Consider the following 18,903-nt stretch of genomic DNA (forward strand, 5'->3'; position numbering starts at 1 on the left):
GTCACATTGAGTTAAAACTGGGTAGAGTTGAAATTTCTGTGGATTGTTGAAAATTCATAATCAACTGCTGTTTATGGTAACGTAATGAACTGGAATTATGTTTCTTGGTTTCTTTCTTAAACTGAAGGTTTTTCTCAATCCTAACCTCTCTTAAAACTTGGTTTCTATCTGTCCTCCATACCTTAAAAAATGGTCTTTCCTGACCCATAAAACCACTGGTATTTTATCACTCACGAGAGTGCCTCCCCCCTTTAACTTTCCTGCTATATTCCCAGCCAGTTTACCCTTCCCTTTCCTGCTGAGGTGAAAGCCATGCCTAGTATAATCCCACCTATTGAGGGAATCAACAGTAACCACACCAATGTGTTACCCGCACCTGAAATAAGCAGCCGTTCAAATGAGGTCGGTCATGGCGCTCAAAAACGGATACAAACTCAACACTGTGTAACACACCAAGAAACCCGAAAACCCAAATAAGAATGTCATGATAATTTAAATTAGGGAACAGTGTTATCCTGACAGGTACGACAACTTTGACAATAATATAACACCTTAAGGTTTTGATGAACGCCAATTTCAATAATTACTGAGTATGTCATGATAAAAAGGTAAAAAGAAAGAAAGGTTATATTTAATTAGCTATCACACATCTCAGTAATAACTGCAAATCAGTACGATGAAAGTTAAGTCAAAAGTAATATGTCGATCAGAAATAACATTTATTGTGAAAGAGAGTTGTAAATGCGACGAAAAAGAAATTCAATGCGTCTACAATGCACGATCATGGAAATCTTAGTCGCTTGCTAGCATGCTTGCTATCAAGTCGTGAGACAGCACCGTTTGTTATAGTACTACAAACGAAACGCTAAGGGATTGTTTCTATTCAAAAAAAGTACTACTGAGTGATACAGATGGGCGGACTTTGTTCTCAGTTATTGTGACTTGAGAACTTGAACTGAAGCGATATTCTGATAGTGTACGACGAGTTAACGAACTTTAGTTATTGGAGATATTATTGTTGGACTCAGCCTTAATCAAAGTGAACAGTTACAACGAAGAATGCACATAGTATCGAAGACTGCAATACCTGATTAGCCTTGAGTAGGAAACATTAAAACGACCACACGAAGATAATACAAATACGCCGACTGTAAAAGTTGTAATTGTGTCATGTGTCATGTGAACCGATGTTCTAGTATTCTGTGTCACTCTCATTGCGCTTGTGATTAAGGCTGTCAGAGGATCGGTTAACACTTTAGTCCACAATGTTCCTCTCAAGTAACAATGATTTCTAGTAGCTATGGGATAAGCACTAAGAACCCTAATACATTGTACCTGGCACCGTTTCTCACAGTCACTCACTGGCTAGGCACAATTAGCAGCACCTAAATTTTAGCGTGATACTTCGTCGACCAATGGTACAGATAATGCGTGTTGCATCATGAATGGGAACAGCCAGACAGTTCCTTTCCTTCTTTCTTCGTTCTTATCCTTTCCTTTCATGAGTGAGGAAAGACATTCACGCAGGCTTTGTCAAATCACATTTGTAGAACACTGACGTGCCACCCCGCCTCCGCATGAGTAGCACTACGTATCTACAGCTGGACGTCTTGTCTGGCGTAGGAAGTACTTAGTTTACAGACCACTGTATGCAGTTATGAATGAAATTCGAATAACGTTAGGTGAGTCAATACTACCACTTGTACGAGGGTTGACTGAAAAATAATGCCTCCTCCTTCGTAGCTCTTCAACAGCTGGCAGCATTGGTATGCGGCAGGTACTGGCTTTTTCCGTAGCCTCTTCTCTACAGCTACAGTTGGCGGGAAGCCTTAGCAGTGAACGGTTGTATTCTTACAGTGTTAAGTATGGAACCTTGGCCAGACGGTCGGTCAACGCGATTTAAGCAACGTGCAGCCATTAAATTCCTGACAACAGAAGGTACCATCCCAAAGGAGATTCATCAGAGAATGAAAGCAGTTTACGGGCACTGCGTTGATGTGAGTACTGTGGGTATTCTTGTAATGCGAGAGAAGTTCCTGGCAAATTTCTAGTCTGTGCGCTTTCACTTCAGGAGTCAGCATCTGGGGTACCCATCGTGCACAGATCTTCCGATAGCCAAGCAAAGCAATAATGTGACCCACACGTTCTTGTGAAATGTTGAGTGTGCTTACAGTTTCTCTCTGAGCGATATGACGATCGTCCTGAGTCAGTCTGTGAACATTTTGCTTGTGAAACTAGGTGGTTGCTGTCACAGGATGTCCAACTCTGTTTGCCACACAGGTCCTGCCTCAACATCTTTAAACTTACTCGCCCAACGACGCACAGTACTCACATCAACACAATCACCATAAGCTGCTTACATTCTCTGACGAATCTCCTTTGGGGTGACACCTTCTGGTGTCAAGAATTCAGTCACTGCACGTTGCTTAAATCACATTGACCGACTGTCTGCTCAAGGTACCATACTTTACACTGTAAGAACACAACCGTTCAACGCTAAGGCTTCCCGCTAACTGGAGCTGTAGAGAAGAGGCTACGAAACAAGCCAGTACCTGCCGCATACCAATGCTGCCAACTGTTGAAGAGCTACGAAGGAGGATGCATTATTTTTCAGGGAACCCTCGTATGTGATTTAAACGACTGAATCAGCGCACGCAAGGCGGCACAAATGTTGTTGTTGTGGTCCTCAGTCTGAAGACAGATTTCTTGCAGATATTCATGTTTGTATCCTGTGCAAACCTCCTACCTACATCCTTCTGAATCTATTGTATTCATCTCTTGGGCTCCATATACGATTTTTGCTCCCTGACCCTCGCTCTCCCTTCCCTCCCCCCTGCACACACACATACACACACACACACACACACACACACACACACACACACACACTTCCTTACAATACTTAAGTGGTGATCTCTTGAGGTCTCAGAATGTGTAATATCAGCCAATCCCTCCATTTAGTCAAAATGCGTAACAAATTTCTATCCGTCTAATCTTCGGTATCCTTCTCTGGCATCACATTTCAAAAGCGTCTCTTCTTTTCTTGTCTGAACTATATACCCTCCATGTTTCGCTTCCATACAGGACTCACTCGAGTTAAATACCACCAGAAAAGACTACATAAGTCTCAAATCTACAGAAGAAAAATATTGCAACACCAAGGAATGGTTGTGCAACATAAACAGAAGTCGGTAAGCGCGTTTTCACATCTAAAAGATGATATTTATTCAGATTTCGTGCGAGTGGCATGAGAATGGGGACGGTAGCGCCACTTTCAGAATTCAGATCAGGTTTGCGTTAAATACACGCTGTAGCGGTCGTGTTAATTGCCCTTGAGATTGCACGTGGTGAACTGAGCTAAAATTGCTTTTAAGGCGACAAAGACGCTATTATCAATACCTCACTGTGTTTCAACGAGGTCGTGTAATTTGGCTACGAGAAGTTGGATGTTCCTTCTGCGATTTTGCAGAAAGACTTGGCAGAACTGTATCCACTGTACACAACTACTGGCAGCGGTGGTCACGAGAATGTATGGTCGCAAGAAGACCGAGCTCCGGACTGCCACGTGGCACTACCGAGAGGGAAGATTATCGTATTCGGCTTATGGCTCTGGCACGTCGTACTGCATCTGCAGCAGCAATCTGAGCAGCAGCTGGCGCAACTGTGACACAGCAAACTGTTAACAAATAGGTTACTTCAAGGACAGCTTCGAGCCAGACGCCATGTTGTGTGCAATGCACTGACCCCAAATCACCGCCATTTGCGATTTTAGTGGTGTCAAGGGAGAGCTCATGGGAGGGCAGGAAGGAGATCTTTAGTGTTTTCTCTGCAAGCTGGTTGTGCCTCGGTGGGAGTGGATGGCCGTGAGTTGGTTAGGAGGAGGACAGCTGAGGGGCACCAATCAAAGTCTGCGTGCTAGAAGCACTAGACCTACACCCGGAGTTATGGGCAGGGCTGCGATTTCGTACGACAGAAGGAGCACTCTCTTGGTTTTTTCAAGCACCCTCATGATTTGACCTGTTGTGTTGAAATTTGTGAGCAGCATTCCTGGGAGTATTGTCCAACAGCATAATGTTCGCTCACATACTGCCGCTGTAACCCAACATTCTCTACAGAGTCCACATGTTGCCTTGACCTCGACTACCAGATGTGTCTCCAACCGAACGCATATGGGAGATCATCGGATGACAACTCCAGCGTCATCCACAAACACCATTATCCGTCACTGTACTGACTGACCAAGTGCAACAGGCGTGGGACTCTATCCTAGAAACTGACATTCGTTACCTGAACAACATAATGCATGTAAGTTTGCGTGTTTGCATTCAACATTCTTGCGCTGTTACAGCAGTTATTATACTACCAGCATTTCATATTTGCAATGGTTTATCTCGCGCTTACATTAGCCTGTCATCTTACAATGTTGATCACTGAAATATGCTACCTAGGCAAATGTATTCCCGAAATTTTATTACTCTATGCTTTTTTGTGTTGCGAATTTTTTCCGTCTGTGTATATTCTCTGTTAACAAATTTCTGTTGTTCAGAAACTCTTTTTCTGCGATTGTCAGTTTACATTTTATACCCACTCTACTCCTGCCATCATCAGTTACTTTGTTCCTCAAACAGCAAAACCATCTACACAGTTTTCACATTTCAGCCAGTTTTAATGAAGTATTTATAATGTATACACACACTCTCCCCGTACATCAATCAATCTGTTCGTGAAAACCCCATCATAATACCTACCAGAGACCGTGGCAGGTTCTTTAATTTAAATGTATGTATAGATATAAATGAATGTTTACAATTAATCAGATAAAATAGAGCAATATTTTAAGAACTAGAATGGCGTAATCACTAATGAACAGATGCATTTTTCTAAAAGAAATTAATGAGTAAGGCATTTCATTACATTCAGGAAACCGCGTTTACTCGGTAAACAGTGCACTGAATTATTTTTTCGAGAAACTTTAAAGCAGCGCCAAATAAACTGTTAACTGGCGAGGAATTTTGAGTTTTCGTGTCGCGTCCTTCCTCTGACATTTGCTGTGTTATCATAGGAGGCGACGACTGTGAGGGAATTATTTTACCAAATACAGCGGACGGATATTGACATCGTGTGTTTTAATATACATTATGTACGATACAGAGAAGTAGGTGCATCGAAATTAATTTAGAGCCGCGTATTCTTCTTCCAAAAGTACTTCCACTGACGATCGGAAATCAAGTACTTTTAGGTATGATAAATGGAGATTGGATATGTGACAGGATTTTTGAAACAGCTGAGGGCAGCAAACGATGTTCTTGTGTAAAATTTATTAGGCACCACTCGGAATTCAATGCATCTTTCAACCATACAATGCTTTCCCGAGACGGCGGATACCTGATTAAATGTATACTGTATTTTTTAAAGTTTCAGGGGAATGCAGTGGAATGAAAGTTGCGTAGATCAGGAGTATTAGGCTCCATGTTGAAGTTCATTTAATTTTTGCTGCTTGTAAAACGTCTAGTGTCGTAGGACTATTAATTTGTAAATTTTGCGATGATTTTAAGGAATGAAGAATTGAAAGCAATTATAGGTTGGCAGGGCGCGTCATGTTCATCTATTCTTTTTTGTAACCCTACCAACGTTTTGGCATTTCTGTTGGGATGTCCTTCATAATCTTCTGTTGTTCTCGCGGCAGGAACAAAAGGGGCACCAGAGAAACTATGAACTAGTCACAACAACAACCTATAATTACTTAAACACCGGAGGAAATAGCATTAAATTTCACCTTCTCACAAACTGTTTTTGTATTTAAACAAATTTCGAATAAAAGTTCTCATACAGTTCCAGAGTGTATGTTTATGTAACCATTCACGCCAATTTTTAAGTAAAGCTACTAGTCAAAGGCGAAAATGTTATCGTTTGAAAAATATCACTCGACTCTGAAACCGGCCCAACATTTCATTTGGTTTTGAGAAATAGAAATAATTTGCCAAGTGAGTTGCATACGAATATTTCAATCTCTGTACCCATTTTAGACTAACGGATGGAAACGTCACCAGCTTTTAGTGAGACAAGAAACAGAATAGTACGCGCAAATGAAACAAGAAGGAAAATAATGAAGCATTAAATCCTAATAAACGAAATAAGTCCTACAAAACTTACCGTAACTGCAATCGAGAATATATTATAGCAGCAAGACTCATCTTGGCGTCAGTATCAACAGAAGTCACTATATCGCAGAACGAGCGAAAAGTCTAGAGCTGGACTGAATCCTCTATTACGGAAATTTGGAAATTTGTGGTAAGGTCTTTTGGGACCAAACTGCTTATACACTACTGAATATAACTTAACCTGACTTACGCTAAGGACGATACACACACCCATGCCTGAGGGAGGACTCGAACTTCCGACGGTGAGAGCCGCGCGCACCGTGCAAGACGCCTGAGACCGCGCGGCTATCCCGCGCGGCCCTCTATTGCGATCTTTAATAAATAGTTACTGTTGTTACATATAAGCTGCACCTAACAAGATTTTACAATCCATGTTTCACAGTTATATATATTATTAAAGTCGACAGTACGTTAAAGTGCTTAGACACCTCTTAGTAATAATACTAACGAAAGTTGCTGGATCGCGGTGTGATCGGAAGATTGAGCAGAACACGATATTTTTCTAACTGCGATAAAACCTGCTACAGCAGTTCGAGCCGTAGTCAAACACAGGACTATCCTGGCGCAGCAGTGTGCGGATAGAAATAACACCTAGGTAAGATGGAAGGAGGCGTACCTTCTACGGCGAGGTGGAACCAGGTGCCGTTGGGCCTGGTCGCCGGCGTGCGGTTGGGGAAGAAGACGACGCACTCGTACCAGCCGGAGTCCGTCTCCCTGATGGAAGTGAGGTTGACCGAGCCGCGGCCGTACGGCGCGTCTGGAGACACCAGGGACACCCGGCCCAAGTAGCCGGGGTCCGCCGTGAGCACGCCGTCGTACCAGGAGAACACTGCGCGTCCCTGAAACCACACCAGCACTCGTGAGGCTGTGAAAACTCAGCATCTGGGCGTGCGACATACGGGCCTATAAACTTGCGGTGTTTCACATCCATTTGAAGAGGCGGCGAGTCAAGACGAGAGATAAATACTTTGAGGGGTGGTAGTATCGATGATTCTGAACAAAAAAACGTCAAATGAACATATGACCTTTGCTTAACCGATCCAACATACAGCTGTTTGAAAATCACAGGCGTCAGTGGCACGTCCTTCTTCACCAGCACTCACAGCCGAATCTAACCAAACGGCATCAGGCTATGTAGTGTCGACTTTACTGACCATTTCAATGCGCGCTTCACTTGTGTGTGGTGAGGTGACGAAACCTGCAGGTGTAAACGTTGTTTACTTCACGTTTTAGTATTACACTACTGGCCATTTAAATTGCTACACCACGAAGATGACGTGCTACAGATGCGAAATTTAACCGACAGTAAGAAGATTCTGTGATATATCAAACGATTAGCTTCTCAGAATATTCACACAAGGTTGGCGCCGGTGGCCACACTTACGACGTGCTGACATGAGGAAAGTTTCCAACCGATTTCTCACACACAAGCAGCAGTTGACCGGCGTTGCCTGGTGAAACGTTGTTGTGATGCCTCGTGTAAGGAGGAGAAATGCGTACCATCACGTTTCCGACTTTGATAAAGGTCGGATTGTAGCCTATCACCATTGCGGTTCATAGTATCGCGACATTACTGCTCGCTTTGGTCGAGATCTAATGACTGTTAGCAGAATATGGAATCGGTGGGTTCAGGAGGGTAATACGGAACGCCCTGCTGGATCCCAACGGCCTCGTATCATTAGCAGTCGAGACGACAGGCATCTTATCCGCATCGCTGTAACGGATCGTGCAGCCACGTCTGGATCCCTGAGTCAACAGATGGGGACGTTTGCAAGACAACAACCATCTGCACGAACAGTTCGAAGACGTTTGCAGCAGCATGGACTATCAGCTTGGAGACCACGGCTGCCGTTACCCTTGGCACTACATCACAGACAAGAGCACCTGCGGTGGTGTACTCAACGACGAACCTGGGTGCACGAATGGCAAAACGTCATTTTTTCGGATGAATTCAGGTTCCGTTTACAGCATCATGAGGGTCGCGTCCGAGTCTGGCGACATCGCCGTGAACGCATATTGGAACACTGGCGTATCATCCGGCGTGATGGTATGGTGTGCCATTGGTTACACGTCTCGGTCACCTCTAATTCGCATTGACGGCAGTCTTAACAGTGGACGTTACATTTCAGATGTGTCACGACCTTTGGCTCTACCCTTCATTCGATCCCTGCGAAACCCTACATTTCAGCAGGATAATGCTCGACCGCATGTTGCAGGTCCTGTACGGGCTTTTCTGGATACAGAAAATCTTCGACTGCTGCCCTGGCCAGCACATTCTCCAAATCTCTCACCAATTGACAACGTCTGGTCAATGGTGGCCGAGCAACTGGCTCGTCACAATACGCCAGTCACTACTCTTGATACACTGCGGTATCGTGTTGAAGCTGCGTGGGCAGCTGTACCTGTACACGCCATCCAAGGTGTGTTTGACTGAATGCCGTTATTAAGGCCAGAGGTGTTTGTTCTGGGTACTGATTTCTCAGGATGTATGCACCCAAATTGCGTGAAAATGTAATCACATATCAGTTCTAGTATAACACATTTGTGCAATGAATACCCATTTACCATCTGCATTTATTCTTGGTGTAGCGATTTTAATGGCCAGTAGTGTACAATGGCTGCACCAGTGTACCACAGTGTTGTTACATGTACAGTCAAAACAGTATAGGCCAGCATACTGGAAACGCCACAGTTCTTCACACATGCGGAGTGCGGTAATATTATCTTTGTCTACAGGTTTTGCAATGGGAATTCTAAAGCCGCTGTTCACGAATGCGGACGACTATTTTCTAATCGTAGAGTTCCAGCATGCAAAGTGTTTGACAGATTGGGTGAGAGTGGTATGCTTCCCGGAGTAGAGCTCGCGCAGGATTACTTGGCCAGTGGGCAGAAATACATTCTCGTTCTTCGCGCGGGGCAATTCCACCCCTCTATTCCAAGGGACGGCCGCCTCAGTTACCTATCACCCTACATGGCTGTCATGGCTGTGAGCTTCTTTCGTTACGAACGAAACGTTTTCTGACCTCCTCAGCTACAGGGCGAGAACGGAGTGTGCGCAAGCCAGTGGAATTAAAACCTTCCTCAAACGATTTTAATCAACTATTCGGTGAAAAAAATTACCCTCTCACATCTCATAGCCTCATTCGTCAGTTTCATGATGAACTGCCTGTCATTTCGTTACAGATCATAGTTATTGAGATATTCCTGTATTTAATAAAGTACTGTGCTAAATTCCAGTACTTTGAACTGAAAAATTAGTGTGCGCTGATGCATCTTAGCCCACATTTTATTGCGTAAGAAAGGAAGTTAACATATTGATCTTATCTTTAAACTTGAGACAAGATCTATATCGATCGCCAGTCTCGAGAAAATGGATTGTTTGCAGTGCACTTAGTTCTGATCGTCTGCGCGAAGGAGAGTGGAAGTGAAATATTCTTGCCATCCTTCTGATCTCATAAACGGTTCGAGATTCCGAAACGAATTTTTGGCAAATGACAGCACACAAAGCGGAGAGTATTTTTCCAGATAGGTAACATGCGAAATTTTGTCTACTGCGATATACGACTACAATTTTTTTCTATGAAATAATGTATTTCTCCCAAGAGCTATCGACAGCTTGTGAAATGAGAACTAGTATGAACTTTGTAACACGATAAATGAAGGCATCACACTATTATTATTGTACTAAACATGAGGTATTCATAAGTTGCTGACGTTCACTTGTCCTCAATTATTTGATTAATAGTAGACTATTTCAGGATTATATCGCAATTGCAGCTGCATTAGCATGTTAGTGACATGAAATTGTGTAAACACCGCTGTGTTTTGGGGAAAGACGCTAATTTTAACATGGAAGCAAGAGAAAGGAAAAAAAAGTGTACAATACAAGCGAAAATAAATCGCTCTCTCTGATCCAGTTCCTGCCTAATCCTGAAACCACTGAGTTTTCAATAATAATCGATTGACTTGTCGAATTATTCGTCGTTCTGGTATAATCTGTTAATACGTTCTTTTGCGTATTCGATTACAAGTTCTGCGCCGTAGGCGTTTGTGCGAAGACGTATGCCTTGGAACAACTCGTCCCCTACCACGCTGTTCCGTCCGCAAGAGAGCCCCCATCCCCGTCGACCTCACCACTCCTGTTCTCCCCCTCCACACCCCGCCTTCTGTGCAGCTGATGGCCAAATAATACGGCAAGCTGAATGTCCCGCTCAACAAGTTCGTAATGAAGTTGAAAAATGCTAGGTTTCAGACCAGCTACAAGCTCTAGAAGAATTGCTGCACAGCTTTAGGACAGCATTTAGGAGATGACGCCAAACAAAAGAAATTACTTCAATGGATCATTGTCAATGAACGCTGTATTACACTTATTCTGTTCACTGATAAGTCAGTATTTACCCCCAAATACATTAATAACACGCGTAACTCTCACTACTGGGCAAATGAAAATCTGCACGCTACTGTGGAAACAAATGTTCAAGAACATTTATCAGTGAACGTCTGGTGTGATATTATTGACGACCAGTTCATCGATAAAGTCGTTTTAGATAACCGTCTTCATGGAGTACGCTACCTTCATTTCCTTCAAAATATGTATCTCTTATCATAATACTTGTTGGGTATTTCCTTGGCAACACAACGTCATACGTACTTTTAGCACGACGGAGCACCTGCACATTCCTTACGGTCAGTGACGCAGTAACTCATTGAAACTTATCCTGGGGGTTGGATCGGCCGCTGTGGTGTCATATCTTGGCCAACGAGGTCACCCGATTTTACTCCATTAGATTACTTTTTCTAGTGTTGGCTTAAGAGCTACGTCTACAAGGCCAGAGTCGACACAAAACAGGAACTTCTCGTATTTTACATCCGTGTGGTCAAGTAAAAGACCGTATGAATGGGCTCAGATGAGGAACACAGCAGCTGTCTGGGACTTTCTGAAAATCTTTTCTGAGAAAATGTACACAATCGAAGAAAACCGTACATCACAATGTTTTATTTACGAGGGTTATTCCAAAAGTAAGGTCCGGTTATAAAAAAAAAATCAAAACTAAAATGTTTTTTCAAAACAATTGTTTTATTTACATTCCTTACATCTTTATCTATTTTTCTACATAACTTCCATACTTATTTAAACATTTGTCACATCGTTCAACAAGCTTTTGAATGCCCATGTTATAGAAATCGGCCGCCTGTGACGATAACCAGTCCTTAACTGCTTCTTTCACTTCATCATCTGTGTCGAAGCGCTTGCCGCCGAGAAACTCCTTTAAGTAACGGAACAGGTGGAAATCACTTGGCGCCAGGTCCGGACTGTAAGGAGGATGGTCCATCTGTTCCCATCCAAATTTCTTGATCAGAGCTTGCGTTTCATTTGCAGTGTGGGGTCTGGCATTGTCATGCAACAACAAGATTCCAGACGACAAAAGACCACGTCGCTTATTCTGGATTGCACGTCGAAGTTTAGTCAGGGTAGCGCAGTAGGCGGCTTTATTAATCGTTGTTCCTCTCTCCATAAAGTCGACTAACAATACTCCACGTCTATCCCAGAACACAGTCGCCATAACCTTACGTGTTGAGATTGTCTGCTTTGCCTTGACCTTGACTGGGGATGACGTGTGACGCCATTGCATTGACTGACGTTTAGACTCTGGAGTGATGTGAGAAACCCATGTCTCATCCCCTGTGACAACATTGTCTAAAAGACTGTCACCTTCCTTATGATATCGCTCCAAAAAATCAAGAGCAAAAGCCATTCTTTTCATTCGTTGGGGCTCAGTAAGCAGCCTGGGAACCCAACGGGCACACAATTTGTGAAACTTCAAATGTTCAGACACAATTCTGTACAAAGTTGTTCTACTCACATTCGGAAAATGCATGTCTACGTCTGTAATAGTGAATCGGCGATCTTCACGAATTTTTTTGTCAACCGCATTGACCAAATCGTCTGAAATCACTGATGGTCGGCCACACCGTGGTTCATCGTGCACATTATCCCGTCCTTCATTAAAAGCTCGCACCCACTTGCGCACTTTACTGTCGCTCATTATGTTAGGACCGTACACTTCAGTAATCTGCCGATGGATTTCCGCCGCTGAATTGTTTCTTGCAGACAAAAACCGTATCACTGCCCTTACTTCACAATCGGCGGGCTGATCAATTGTCTTAAACATTGTAAAGTGACACTGTGAACTACACTCAGCAACAGTAACAAAGCGAATGGCGGCGTTTGACGCGCAAGGCTTGCCGGGAGTCGGCGCGCATGCGTGTTTTGTCATTGGCGCCAAATTTCAATAGTTACGGCGAATCGGACCTTACTTTTGGAATAACCCTCGTATTATCACCGACATTTGTCCTGTTCCCCATTTTTTCGTTCAATCCTCGGAAACTGATACAGGGTGTTTCAAAAATGACCGGTATATAAAGATACAGAAGACAACGCAGTCTGTGGGTGCGCCATTCTGTACGTCGTCTTTCTGCTGTAAGCGTGTGCTGTTCACAACGTGCAAGTGTGCTGTAGACAACACGGTTTATTCCTTAGAACAGAGGATTTTTCTGGTGTTGGAATTCCACCGCCTAGAACACAGTGTTGTTGCAACAAGACGAAGTTTTCAACGGAGGTTTAATGTAACCAAAGGACCGAAAAGCGATACAATAAAGGATCTGTTTGAAAAATTTCAACGGACTGGGAACATGACGGATGAACGTGCTGGAAAGGTAGGGCGACCGCGTACGGCAACCACAGAGGGCAACGCGCAGCTAGTGCAGCAGGTGATCCAACAGCGGCCTCGGGTTTCCGTTCGCCGTGCTGCAGCTGCGGTCCAAATGACGCCAACGTCCACGTATCGTCTCATGCGCCAGAATTTACACCTTTATCCATACAAAATTCAAACACGGCAACCCCTCAGCGCCGCTACCATTGCTGCACGAGAGACATTCGCTAACGATATAATGCACAAGATTGATGACGGCGATATGCATGTGGGCAGCATTTGGTTTACTGACGAAGCTTATTTTTACCTGGACGGCTTCGTCAATAAACAGAACTGGCGCATATGGGGAACCGAAAAGCCCCATGTTGCAGTCCCATCGTCCCTGCATCCTCAAAAAGTACTGGTCTGGGCCGCCATTTCTTCCAAAGGAATCATTGGCACATTTTTCAGATCCGAAACGATTACTGCATCACGCTATCTGGACATTCTTCGTGAATTTGTGGCGGTACAAACTGCCTTAGACGACACTGCGAACACCTCGTGGTTTATGCAAGATGGTGCCCGGCCACATCGCACGGCCGACGTCTTTAATTTCCTGAATGAATATTTCGATGATCGTGTGATTGCTTTGGCCTATCCGAAACATACAGGAGGCAGCGTGGATTGGCCTCTCTATTCGCCAGACATGAACCCCTGTGACTTCTTTCTGTGGGGACACTTGAAAGACCAGGTGTACCGCCAGAATCCAGAAACAATTGAACAGCTGAAGCAGTACATCTCATCTGCATGTGAAGCCATTCCGCCAGACACGTTGTCAAAGGTTTCGGGTAATTTCATTCAGAGACTACGCCATATTATTGCTACGCATGGTGGATATGTGGAAAATATCGTACTATAGAGTTTCCCAGTCCGCAGCGCCATCTGTTGTTGAAAATTGTAACTACTGTAATTTCGAAAGTTGGTCTGCCTGAAAATGTACTGTTGTCCCAAGCATATTGCAACAAACGTAGTATTTCTATCGCTGCTCGTTTAGTTTTTATTGCCGTTTCAAATACACCGGTCATTTTTGAAACACCCTGTAAGAACAGAATGTACGACCATATGACGTTTCTTCTTAAGTACGCTAGTACTGTTACTCCACAAAGCATGTACCTTTCCTCCTGACTTGCCCTGTATAAAATTCATCTGCAGATTCACACAGAAGGAGATAATCGGCTCCAATGACCCCAGCCGCGGGTCGATTGCTTGCATGTTAAATGAGTTGGAAAACTTAATATGCAAATTTCTCCCATTAAATCAGTTTTCCTCGGGAGTCTAGAGCTACCAACGTGTTACAAAAGTATTGGATCAGAAAAATTTTGATACCCACCAAGCATACACTGACGTGACAAAAGTTGTGGAATAGCGATATCCACATACAGAGATGTCGGTAGCATCGCTTACACATGGTATCAAAGGGCAGTGCATTGAAAGACCTGTCACTTGAACTCAGATGATTTATGTGAGAGGGTTTCCGTGATTATGATCGCATGACGGGAATTTACAGACTTTTGAAACGCGGTATGTTATTTGGAGTTAGGTGCCGGGGATATCGTTAGGGAATTCAATATTCTGAGATCCACAGTGTCAAAAGCGTGCCGAGAATATCACATTTTATGCATTACCTCTCACTACGAACAACACAGCTGCCGATGGCCTTCACTTGACACTCTGCCAGAGCACTTGAATGTGATTTGCAGAGTATCCACGTAGATGTAGACTTAACGAACGAGAGCAGCGGCGTTTGTGTAGAGATGTCAGTCCTAACAGACAAGCAACGCAGCGTGAAATTACAGCAGAAATCAATAAGGGCCGTACAACGAACGTATCCATTAGGACAATGCGGTGAAATTTGGCGTTAATAGGCTATGACAGCAGTAGATCGAAGCGAGTGACTTTGCTAACAGCACAACTTCGCCTGCATCGCTTCTGATGAGCTCTTGACCATACCGATTGGACGTAGTCGACTGGAAAACAGTGGCCTGATAAGATGAACCCCGATTTCAGTTGGTAAGGGCTGATGATAGGGTTCGATCTTGCTCAGACCCCACGAATTAATGGACCATATCTGTCAACAAGGCACAGTGCAACCTCATGTGGCTCCATAATGGTGTTGTCTTGTTTACATGGAATGGACTGGATCCTCTTGTTCAACTGAACCGAGCACTGACTCGAAATGGTTATTTTCGGTTACTTGGAGACTATTTGCAACCATTCATGGACTTCATGTTGCCAAAAAACGATGTCATGTCACCGGACCACAGATTTTCCCAATTGATTTCAAGAACATTCTGGACAATTCGAGCGATTTATTTGGCCACTCAAATCGCCTGACATAGATTCCATCGATCATTTATGGGACATAATTGAGAGTACAGTTTGTGGACAGCATTCTGCACCAGTAACACTTTCGCAATTATGGACGGCTATCGAGGCAGCATAGCTCGGTATTTCTCCAGGGACTTCTAATGATTGTACAAGCCATGTGGAGTTCCTGCGCAGCGCCGTGCAAAAGTAGGTTCGACACGATGTTAGGAGCTCTCCCATGATTTTGAGACCTCAGTGTATAACTAAGGAAAGTCCCAAGTTCAAATTTGTTTCGTGGTCTCCCTAGCGCCAAGAAAGACCTTTCTTCTCGCTTTCCTCGAGTGGCGCAAATTCAGAGTTGACAACCCAAGAGCATTCTCTCCAGGGGGTTGGCTGCGGGGTCTATGTTTTGCTGCTAGAGATACACCACGTAAGCCGGCCGGAGTGGCCGTGCGGTTCTAGGCGCTACAGTCTGGAACCGGGCGACCGCTACGGTCGCAGGTTCGAATCCTGCCTCGGGCATGGATGTGTGTGATGTCCTTGGGTTAGTTAGGTTTAAGTTCTAGGCGACTGATGACCTTAGAAGTTAAGTCGCATAGTGCTCAGAGCCATTTTGAACCACACCACGTAAGAAATAAAGCTAACGGTGACACGCTCTCCAGCCCAGTCTGATGCAGGCTCTCATCGATGGTAATGGATTTCTCTTGGACACTGGCGCGCACATCTGCCGCCATCTTAACTAGTAGCGTGGTCTAGTCTCCGTCACCTTAAGGAGTCAGACGCGTGAAGAGTAATCACGGTCCCGTTGAGAGATGATGCGCAAGGCTACCGCGGTCATAGAAACTACTCTCTACTCTGCGAATCGACCACATACCGATGCTATTTTGGTAACAGCTGCCGCAAATACAGCCCCTTCTATTTGAATCACATTCAACCTCAAGGTCAAACAATGTCTCCCCTTTACCCCTCAAAGCTGTTTACGGCGTTTTTTTACCTACTCCAAGTCCCTAGAGCCTGGACGAATTTATTATTCATCTTCTTTATTCTTCTTTTATAAATCTATAATCCCCTGGCGGACATGCAAATATTGTGTACAATCTGGCATTATGGATTAATATTGTCCGTTTCTGTAAGGCCTGTGTTGACTTCATTTGTGTTTATGGTTCGATGTATACAAGAGTTAATTGACTATCTGCCACTGTGTTACTTTTTGTGGCCTCCCCCTGTCCCTAATTCTGCAGACACTGTCCAGCTGGAATATCTGCTACAGCTTACGTTCCTAAATACTGCAAAGAGACAGGAAGAGGTTGAAACTTTCTGAATGAGATTACTGTTGTAACAGCATGCATGTAATGCAACTATTACGTTTTGTCTTTAAATTACGATACATATTCTAATCTAGAATAGCCTCAGCTGCCCTGCATTTGAACGTGAACATAACTCTGCAAATTACTTTCTATGTGTGTGATGACCTATTAAACTAAACTGCATCTGACTAGCTGTAAATGAGGCTAAATCGAAAGAACGGTATCAGAATGGCTTTCTCGTGAAATGGTCACTCGCAACTCCTACGTATCGAACATATGCACTGTTTGGAAAACGCATCTGCTTGTTTCATGAAATTTTTCTAATCAATACTGTTGCCCCTTTTGTCTCAGAGGGTTCGTTTAAGCCCTACAGTAGACTTACCTGTGTGGCGGATAATTCGGCTCTACTCTGTCTGCACACTGCAAGAATGTTAAGTCTGAACTGCATAACCTGTAATAATTGACTGGGCAGCAAACTTCTTTGTCTTACTTTCCTAAATTAAACCTTCGTTCTCTTTCTCAAAATACGGTTCACTGTCCACGCAGTACTGCAGGGCGTGACAACGCAGATTTTGCCAAATCTATCTTTCACTTAATGTGTGAGGACAAGCTTCTGGATATATTTAAAAACGACGAAAGGAAAGTATTGTGCAATTGTAATTAATCTTTTTAATTAGACAGAAAAGAAACTCAACTAACATGAACAATAACATCTTCTCAGCACAGTCGTATATCGCAATAATTACCTTTACCCACAATATTTCAATTACGTGATATTACTCATTGCCATTTAAGGTGAAATATCTTTAACTAATAATGACAGAAGAAATCAAATAGTATACTGACACATGATTGATAATTCACCCTGGATACCAACACGTAGATATTGTTAAACACAATGAAATATCTGCGCTACAATAATTACTCTGCTAGTGATTGCAGCAAAATGAAGTCAAATTACCTTTCTCCAGAAGTGTCATCTCTCAACAAAATCACATCATAACATCCGTTATTCTTAGTCCTCAATTATATGCCACGGAGCATCTCAGATAAAATTCTGTTCTCTGCGAGGCTCGCCCGCCACCCAAGCTCCTCACTCCGCCACGACTCAACACTCTCTCTATTCCTGACCGACAACTTCCCTCGCTCGCTGGGCTCTCTCAACAAAAGAATACGTATTACTGATGCGTTCAGTCACGCAAAGATACTCGTAGTGGTAAACATCCCAAATAAACTGTCAAACGCACCAAACAAACCGTCATTTCACATAAAACGTACAGTTTTCATAACCACTTTCCTAATGTGTAGTCCGCAGCTGGTGGTCGTGCGGTAGCGTTCTCGCTTCCCGCGCCCGGGTTCCCGGGTTCGATTCCCGGCGGGGTCAGGGATTTTCTCTGTCTCGTGATGACTGGGTGTTGTGTGATGTCCTTAGGTTAGTTAGGTTCAAGTAGTTCTAAGTTCTAGGGCCTGATGGCCTCAGAGGTTAAGTCCCATAGTGCTCAGAGCCATTTGAACCTAATGTGTACACCTTTCAATGTTTCAGGTGAACTATAATTTGTTCAAGCCTTTAGCGTGAAATTTTGCAAATCGCTCTAAGCACTATGGGACAACATCTGAGGTCATTAGTCCCCTAGACTTGTTTGTTGTGGTCTCCAGTCCTGAGACTGGTTTGATGCAGCTCTCCATGCTACTCTATCCTGTGCAAGCTTCTTCATCTACCAGTACCTACTGCAACCTCCATCCTTTTGAATCTGCTTGGTATATTCATCTCTTGGTCTCCCTCTACGATTTTTACCCTCCACGCTGCCCTCCAATACTAAATTGGTGATCCCTTGATGCCTCAGAACATGTCCTACCAACCGATCCCTTCTTCTAGTCAAGTTGTGCCACAAACTTCTCTTCTCCCCTAACTAACCTAAGGACATCACACAAGTACATGCGCGAGGCAGGATTCGAACCTGCGGTCGTAGCAGCCGTGTGGATCCGGACTGAAGCGCCTAGAACCGCTCGACCACAGCGGCCGGCTGAAATTTTGCAAGCAACATTGGGGCTCCTTGAGGTAAGGGACTATTGGTCGGAAATGCATGCTTTTAAGCACCACCAGGTCTTGAAAATGGCTACAGAAGTATCGACCAAATTTTATACAGTACGTATTTGATACCGTCGAGTCAGATAGCCGTTATACAGCGTTCGTTACTAAATACTTTCGTTACTGAACGTCAGTGCTGGTGTAACCATTACACACAAATGCTATTTCGTTAACACATAGAGTTTTGGGTATAACCATGCTCCTGAACACAACCAGAGTGGGATCTCCTTCCGGAACGGATTATTGTCTTCCACATTTTGTTGAACAGGCACTATGGTTGTACTGGA

At 43.9% G+C, this 18,903-nt stretch overlaps 1 protein-coding gene across 1 annotated transcript in view; it reads right to left on the bottom strand.

Annotated features, from left to right (window-relative positions):
• LOC124619655 (protein borderless) overlaps window positions 1-18,903 on the bottom strand; it is a 449,367-nt gene that overhangs the window by 95,693 nt on the left and 334,771 nt on the right. The window contains exon 4 of the mRNA XM_047146187.1: window positions 6,778-7,000. Coding sequence (XP_047002143.1) covers window positions 6,778-7,000 — 223 coding nt within the window. The remainder of the gene's footprint in view (window positions 1-6,777; window positions 7,001-18,903) is intronic.

This window comes from Schistocerca americana, chromosome 6, assembly GCF_021461395.2.
Source record: "Schistocerca americana isolate TAMUIC-IGC-003095 chromosome 6, iqSchAmer2.1, whole genome shotgun sequence".
Classification (NCBI taxonomy): Eukaryota; Metazoa; Arthropoda; class Insecta; order Orthoptera; family Acrididae; genus Schistocerca; species Schistocerca americana.